General features: G+C 39.4%; 1 protein-coding gene across 1 annotated transcript; it reads right to left on the reverse strand.

The window, feature by feature from the left end:
- Window positions 1-1,000: 1,000 nt before the first annotated feature.
- Window positions 1,001-3,561, reverse strand: LOC106567175 (uncharacterized). Its single transcript, XM_045692523.1, has 9 exons — window positions 3,298-3,561; window positions 3,131-3,166; window positions 2,731-3,018; window positions 2,357-2,653; window positions 2,190-2,264; window positions 1,935-2,036; window positions 1,778-1,805; window positions 1,643-1,674; window positions 1,001-1,546 (listed from the first exon to the last, which is right to left on the reverse strand). The coding sequence occupies exons 1-9, from the start codon at window positions 3,323-3,325 to the stop codon at window positions 1,497-1,499; spliced, it is 936 nt and encodes a 311-aa protein (XP_045548479.1). The 5' UTR covers window positions 3,326-3,561; the 3' UTR covers window positions 1,001-1,496.
- Between the last annotated feature and the right edge of the window lie 5,243 nt (window positions 3,562-8,804).

Here is an 8,804-nt window from a genome sequence, read left to right on the forward strand (position 1 = left end):
AAGTCATGTTTTGCAGAGGGGTCAAATACTTATTTCTCTCATTAAAATGCAAATCATTTTATAACATTTTTGACATGCGTTTTTCTGGATTTTTTGTTGTTATTCTGTCTCTCACTGTTCAAATAAACCTACCATTAAAATTATAGACTGATCATTTCTTCGTAAGTGGGAAAAGGTACAAAATCAGCAGGGGATCAAATACTTTTTTCCCTCACTGTATGTAAATTAGATATTTCTGTATTTCATTTTCAATAAATTTGCTAACATTTCTAAAAACATGTTTTCACTTTGTCATTATGGGGCATTGTGTGTAGATGGGTGAGGGAAATGTAATTAATCAATGTTGATTTCAGGCTGTAACACAACAAAATGTGGAATAAGTCAAGAGGTATGAATACTTTCTGAAGTCACTGTACACCTCTGTAAGAAATTATCATGCACACAATGTTTTCTGAGAAGTCATTTCTATTGATAACTACCTGAGCTTCATATGAGATGTGTTGAAAGCCTTTTGAGCTTAATTGTGGTTAAGTCAAAAACAGTTTATGCTGCTTTGTTTGCGTCTCGTCTCTGGAAATACACGAGTGTGAGTGAACGATCAGTACACCCCACATGTGGTCACTTCTACTTGACAAACAGAAGCACAAACAATCAGGCATCAAAAGACATCAGCCAGTTTAGTTACTGTGTTTATCACACTGTGTCACCACAAACTAGTTGTTAGAGTTTACCCCGATCTCTACGATCCCCCTCCTCCATTTCTAACCTCTGTTATTTCTCTAACTCACACAATCTTTCAGCCCCTTCTACTGGGCAAAAATGGTACCAACCATCCAAGGACTAATACAGTGATGATCCCTTCTGATTTCTTCCTCCATATCAACATAATCCAGGATGGGGAGAAAAAGCCCCTGAACTGCCTGAAAACTGAAATGATCTAACCTGTATTTCCTTAGGAAAACAGAACCACAAATAGCAGCATAAAATGGGAATGCTGTAATACAATACATGTATTTAATTTATTCAAAACAGAATTACATATTAAAAACTGTACAGAATAGGAAAATTGCATACCAGTATGTTAAAACTAATCTACACAATCTTCACATTAAATCAATGTTTATTTGTCACATGCACAGAGTACAGAAGGTGGAATGGCACAGTGAAATGCTTACTTTCAGCTCTTCCTCAACTGTGCAGAATAAATGTAAAGTAGCAAAACTATCAATATACAAAGTAGATAAAAAATAGTAATAACAAAAGCGTAAAAAAAAAGACAAGGTAATAAAAGAACACAGGAATTTACCCTTATATACAAACAATGTGAAACTTCAAATGGATCATGTCTTAAAACCCTATGCACATGTATTTCTTGCCCAGTAAGATATTACACCATTCATCTGAGAGGAACAGATGGCGTCAGAAAGCAGAGAAAGGATGTGGAGGAAGTTCATCAACAGGTGGAAGTACACTTGAACTAGTACTACGCAGCATGGTCACATCCCCACATTCAGACCGCCTTGTTGAAATAATGAAGCATTTGCATCTGTTTCAAATAAGAGAAAGGTGAAATGTAGAGCACTGAATATTACCACTTTTCTGAGAAATGAATATGTTGTAGTAGGTTTCCTTTCATACTTACAGATACCTTCTTTGTTCTGGTTCCATTGGAATCTGTTGAGACAATTTACCCAGTACATTTAGATATGACACTGTATAATGATGTGTATGAAGACAAATATAATGTAATTATAATACAAATAAACCACTCACTTACCTATCGGCAGACCAGTCTTGTTGATCACCTGCAGAAATAAATATGAAATGATAATAGATTAAACCAGCCCCGATTTTACATGTATAATACACAAATAACTCAAAATGGACATTGGAACAAATTAAGCCTTGAAGTATCAGTATTTGAATGCATGTACCTCGCTTGTACCGGAGAAAACACAGGACACATACAACCAGCAGAATAAGGCTAAAGGCCCCAACACTCAGACTGATGTAGAGGGGGAACTCTGAGGAGGACTCTAAAGGGGGAGATGACTTTCAGATCAAGTTGAAATCGTTTGTTGAATTAGATTAAACAGAACAGCAACAGAATCAGTCAATGTTATCTTGAAATGCTCTTAAGTGGGTGGGTCTATCAACAGTAAGTTTAAAAACATTTTAAGGTTACTCACCTTCTTCTTTAGTTACCCTGGTTTTGTTGGTACTGAATGTTGATAAGGAAGTGGTGGGCCCAGGAGAGTCTATAACTGGAGGAAGAATATGACATATGCATCAGTATTGCAATACAGACAGATGATTGTCATGTTAGATTGCACAATAATTTAAATGATGGTCTCACCATCTATGGCAATCTTGAACGGTTCACTATGCTGTGATTTCACAGTATTTTCACCCTCCATTACCAGCTCCACAGCACAGGTGATGAAGAGCTCTCCGGCACTGCTCCTCTTCCTCAGCAGTTCCTTTTCCGCCACTTTCCCCACACAGACATTGTCTTTGTAGGGCTGACTTTTAAAGGGGGAGTCACTGTTGTTCAGGTAATAGTAGCATGAGGTACCAGCATGCTTGGCCTCACATCGAAGACTTAAGTAAGTTCCTGTATTTTCCACAAAAATCCTGGGTATTCCAATGGAATCTGTTTGTAAATTAGAAACAAATGATGTAGTCAATCAAGCAAATGTGATACTGCCTGGTAATAAAATGGTCACTTACCACTTACATGAAGTCTTCGAGCGTCACTAAATTTTGGGATTATTTTTCCTTCTCCCTTCTGTAGAATAGCACAGCTGAGATCTACTTCAGTCTTGTTCCACTTTTTGAACTCATTCCAGAACAATATGAATTGGCAAACACCGGAATTTACTTCTCTTATTGGGTTGGGGTCGTGGTCTTTGTAGAATTGGCACTTTGTGCCTCCTGTTGACTCACAGCGAACTACGACAGGCATAGCTACATTGATGTACCCAGGGTCTAACACAATGGTGGGAGTAGGGACAGAATCTGTTTAGAGTTAAAGAGAGAAACTATGAGAACACACATTTTAATTGTTAGAAATAGAATGATTGAGGAAATATTCTTATGTGGTAATACATTACAGTAATACATTACATACCTGCACAATCTTCTTTAACTGCAACAGCAGCCATACCTTTAAACATGGCAAAACATTAAAAAAAGGCTTTTATGTGAAGTCCTACATATTAAACCTACATCATCTAAATGAATTACTTTGTTACAATTAATTAATATTATTAAAATAATAGATCATTGAATACTCACAAATGAAGAGAAAATAAGATGGAGACATCCTTTCAACTTGTTGATGTTCATGAAGGAGTGAACACACTTAGATAATGAAGTGAAAAAAACTGGCAGCCTATGCTTAGGAGGCACAACAACTTAGAGGCGCCGATCATTTACAAACAGGGCTCCCGAGTGACGCAGCGGTCTAAGGCACTGCATCTCAGTGCAAGAGGCATCATTACAGTCCCTGGTTCAAATCCAGGCTGTGTCACATCTGGCCATGATTGGGAGTCCCATAGGGCGGTGTACAATTGGCCCAGCGTTGTCCGGGTTTGGCCAGGGTAGGCCATCATTGTACATAAGAATTTGTTCTTAACTGACTTGCCTAGTTATATAAAGGTACATTTTTTAAATTAAATATGGAAACGGGCAGCCTATGTTTAGGAGGCAGAACAACCTAGAGGCAGATATGGAAACTGGCCAGGTTACAAATTACGCTATAGACAATATGAAAAGGCTACTGCACCCTTTCTGTAAATATAGCCAATTATGAGAAACCAGAGAGCTGTTTACAGTTTCTGTGAAGATTCAACAATTTGTCATCGGCTAATATCCCTTAATAACCTCTCTGGGCTAGGCGGGACGAAATCGTCCCAGCTACGCAACAGCCAGTGTAATCCCGCGGCGCGATTTTCAAATACCTTAGAAATGCTATTACTTCAATTTCTCAAACATATGACTATTTTACACCATTTTAAAGACAAGACTCTCGTTAATCTAACCACACTGTCCGATTTCAAAAAGGCTTTACAACGAAAGCAAAACATTAGATTATGTCAGCAGAGTACCCAGCCAGAAATAATCAGACACCCATTTTTCAAGCTAGCATATAATGTCACAAAAACCCAGAAGACAGCTAAATGCAGCACTAACCTTTGATGATCTTCATCAGATGACACACCTAGGACATTATGTTATACAATACATGCATGTTTTGTTCAATTTCATATTTATTTATTTGGGCTTTATTTATATCAAAAACCAGCTTTTTACATTAGCATGTGACGTTCAGAACTAGCATACCCCCCGCAAACCTCCGGTGAATTTACTAAATTACTCACGATAAACGTTCACAAAAAACATAACAATTATTTTAAGAATTATAGATACAGAACTCCCTTTGTGCAATCGAGGTGTCCAATTTTAAAATAGCTTTTCGGTGAAAGCACATTTTGCAATATTCTGAGTACATAGCCCAGCCATCACGGCTAGCTATTTAGACACCCACCAAGTTTAGCCCTGACCAAACTCCGATTTACTATTACAAAAGTTTGATTACCTTTGATGTTCTTCGTCAGAATGCACTCCCAGGACTGCTACTTCAATAACAAATGTTGGTTTGGTCCAAAATAATCCATCGTTATATCCAAATAGCGGCGTTTTGTTCGATGCGTTCAAGACACTATCCGAAGTGTAAATAAGGGTCACGAGCATGGCGCAATTCGTGACAAAAAATTCTAAATATTCCATTACCGTACTTCGAAGCATGTCAACCGCTGTTTAAAATCCATTTTTATGCCATTTTTCTCGTAAAAAAGCGATAATATTCCGACCGGGAATCTGCGTTTAGGTAAACAGACAAAAGAAAACAAAGCATTCTGTCGACGCGAGCACGCGCCTGAGTCTCACAGTACTGTAACTAGCCACTACCCAAACGCGCACATTTTTTTCAACCAGAGCCTGCAAAGCCACGATTCAGCTTTTTGCCGCCTTCTGAGAGCCCATGGGAGCCGTAGGAAGTGTCACGTAACAGCAGAGATCCTCTGTAATGGATAGAGATAATCAAGAAGGGCAAGAAATTGTCAGACAGGCCACTTCCTGCATGGAATCTTCTCAGGTTTTGGCCTGCCATATGAGTTCTGTTATACTCACAGACACCATTCAAACAGTTTTAGAAACTTTAGGGTGTTTTCTATCCAAAGCCAATAATTATATGCATATTCTAGTTACTGGGCAGGAGTAGTAACCAGATTAAATCGGGTACGTTTTTTATCCAGCCGTGTCAATACTACCCCCTAGCCCTAACAGGTTTTAAACAATGTATTGCCAACTCATTGGACAGTTTAAAGACACACTCCAGCAATTTTTTAACTGTTCCTGTTGAAAAACAATAGAGGAGCAATAGAGGACAAAAGAGGAAAGGTCCACCCCCCACATGTGCCATGTCATGTCATACCTGGACCACCTATTGAGATGTGCCTTTTGTGAAGTAAATAAGGTGAAAATGAGACTGGGGCGGGTCTTTAAGGTATACGTTGTTTGGCATGTTTGGCAAACATTTTAAACTACAGGAAAACCTACTGTTTAGGTAATCGTCTGCTTTCAGTCTTACTTTATTGAACAAAGGTAGTAGCACACTTCCATGACCAGAAAATTCACATGTACAGTGCCTTGCAAAAGTATTCACCCCCTTGGCATTTTTCCTATTTTGTTGCCTTACAACCTGGAATTAAAATAGATTTTTGGGGGGTTTGTATCATTTGATTTACACAACATGCCTAACACTTTGAAGATGCAAAATATGTTTTATTGCGAAACAAACAAGAAATAAGACAACAAAAACTGAACTTGAGCGTGCATAACTATTCACCCCCCCTCCCCCCAAAGTCAATACTTTGTAGAGCCACCTTTTGCAGCAACTACAGCTGCAAGTCTCTTGGGATATGTCTCTATAAGCTTGGCACATCCGGCCACTGGGATTTTTGCCTATTTTTCAGGGCAAAACTGCTCCAGCTCCTTCAAGTTGGATGGGTTCCTGCTGGTGTACAGCAATCTTTAAGTCATACCACAGATTCTCAATTGGATTGACGTCTGGGCTTTGACTAGGCCATTCCAAGACTTTTAAATGTTTCCCCTTAAACCACTCGAGTGTTGCTTTAGCAGTATGCTTAGGGTCATTGTCCTGCTGGAAAGTGAACCTCCGACCCACTCTCAAATCTCCTGAAGACAAACAGGTTTCCCTCAAGAATTTCCCTGTATTTAGCGCCATTCATCATTCCTTCAATTCTGACCAGTTTCCCAGTCCCTGCCGATAAAAAACATCCCCACAGCATGGTGGTGGCAGGATGATATTCTCGGGGTGATGAGAGGTGTTGGGTTTGTGCCAGACATGGTGTTTTCCTTGATGGCCAAAAAGCTAAATTTTTGTCTCATCTGACCAGAGTACCTTCTTCCATATGTTTGGGGAGTCTCCCACATGCCTTTTGGTGAACACCAAACGTGTTTGCTTATTTTTTTCTTTAAGCAATGGCTTTTTTCTGGCCACTCTTCCGTAAAGCCCAGCTCTGTGGAGTGTACAATAAAGGTGAAAGTAAAAGTACGGCTTAAAGTGGTCCTATGGATAGACACTCCAATCTCCTCTGTGGAGCTTTGCAGCTCCTTCAGGGTTATCTTTGGTCTCTTTGTTGCCTCTCTGATTAATGCCCTCCTTGCCTGGTCCATGAGTTTTGGTGGGCAGCCCTCTCTTGGCAGGTTTCTTGTGGTGCCATATTCTTTCCATTTTTTATAATCGGATTTAATGGATACAGGATCACATTTCATCATGTGATAATTTAGGGGTTTTCCACTTTTTTTTTTAAACACCACTCCTGAATAAGAAACAATGTAATTAACAATTAATTAACAATTTCTTGTGGTGCCATATTCTTTCCATTTTTTCTAATCGGATTTAATGGATACAGGATCACATTTCATCATGTGATAATTTAGGGGTTTTCCACTTTTTTTTTTAAACACCACTCCTGAATAAGAAACAATGTAATTAACAATGTTTCGGGATGTTTCGGATATTTTTTTATAACCCAACCATGATCTGTACTTCTCCACAACTTTGTCCCTGACCTGTTCGGCGAGCTCCTTGGTCTTCATGGTGCCGCTTGCTTGGTGGTGCCGCTTGCTTAGTGGTGTTACAGACTCTGGGGCCTTTCAGAACAGGTGTATGTATACTTAGATCATGTGACAGATCATGTGACACTTAGATTGCACACAGGTGGACTTTATGTAATTAATTATGTGACTTCTGAAGGTAAATGGTTGCACCAGATCTTATTTAGGGGCTTCATAGCAAAGGGGGTGAATACATATGCACGCACCATTTTTCCGTTTTTTTATTTCTTAGAATGTTTTTAAATCAAGTAATTTTTTTCATTTCACTTCACCAATTTGGACTATTTTGTGTATGTCCATTACATGAAATCCAAATAAAAATCCATTTAAATTACAAGTTGTAATGCAACAAAATAGGAAAAATGCCAAGGGGGTGAATACTTTTGCAAGGCACTGTATGTTATCATTATCATGTATGGCTCTAATGCAATTATTTTGAGAGACTGATGTGTAAGGTTAATGTGTGGGGGACCCATCAGTCTGCCTTATGACACTTGTGGCTCATCTAGCCCTAGCTTATGACCGCAGTTCCATACTTTAACCTTCCACCTCTATATATATTCAAAGCCCTTCGGTTGTGGTTGGTCTTGACTTGTGTTCTCGTCTCTGGAATTAGGCATGTGTGTGAATGATCAGTAACCCTAGTGTGGTCCCTTATGTGCTGACCTGAATAGCAACAGGAAATACAAGCTGGTTGATGCTCAGCTACAAGTGTCCTGTGTGGCTTAGTTGGTAGAGCATGGCGCTTGCAACACCAGGGGGAGGATTTGAATTTCCACGGGGACCAGTATGGACAAAGAACATTTGAAAATGTATGCACTCACTACTCTATGCCACTCTGGATAAGTGTCTGCTAAATAATGTTAATGTAGCGCAAACGGAGAACGAAAAGTAATTGCCAACTAAATGGTTACAGAATATCTGATTTACCATCCTCTTGTTTGTCTCTCCAAACCATGTGTTTTGCCCCATCTACCAGGTCCACTGTTAGGCAATGTTCCCTTGAATTTTTTCAGGCACTGAGCACATTTTTGGTTTTGTGAGCGGAAACTTGAACATTGTGAGAATTTTGTGCAACTTCCAGCACGTTTACAGTGAACACTGAGGCTGCACCCTTACAGTTTTAGACAGTAGCCAATAGGCTATTGTGACTATTTGAGCATAATGTAGGCCTACCAACAACACCAAGGGAGCAAATCCCATAACATTTTCACATGGAAATAGCTTGTGATTTCTATGATATAGACTACAGTAGCATATATGCGGTGTTCAATGCAGGCCTACATTGCAAACTAATGGGGAGAACTCAGTGAAGTTCAATCTCTTGCGTCTCTGCGCTGCATGGCATTTCCTCTGCGAGGGAGTCATGGAGGAGGGGCGCAGTTTAGAGGAAACATTACTGGTACAGTAGGACTACCAATCACAGATTCTTGAGATTTACTTTGTTACTCTGCAATACCATGAACCCATGTGTTGTCCCTATTTCTTCATTCATATCTCAATGTCTAGCCAAAGACTAGGGAGCAGAAAGTGCTTTTTGAACCAGGTTATGTGACTTGCCATTGGAAAGCAGATCACAGAACAGAAACACATGGGAG

The sequence above is a fragment of the Salmo salar genome, chromosome ssa01 (assembly GCF_905237065.1).
Source record: "Salmo salar chromosome ssa01, Ssal_v3.1, whole genome shotgun sequence".
Lineage (NCBI taxonomy): Eukaryota > Metazoa > Chordata > Actinopteri > Salmoniformes > Salmonidae > Salmo > Salmo salar.

Excerpts from the sequence above, each read along its gene's own strand:
- LOC106567175 (XM_045692523.1), bottom strand. The coding sequence starts at position 3,325 with ATGTCTCCATCTTATTTTCTCTTCATTT. Across the intron at positions 3,019-3,130 it reads AGTTAAAGAAGATTGTGCAG|ATTCTGTCCCTACTCCCACC; the intron begins GTATGTAATGTA and ends AACTCTAAACAG. Across the intron at positions 1,675-1,777 it reads CAAGACTGGTCTGCCGATAG|ATTCCAATGGAACCAGAACA; the intron begins GTAAGTGAGTGG and ends TTGTCTCAACAG.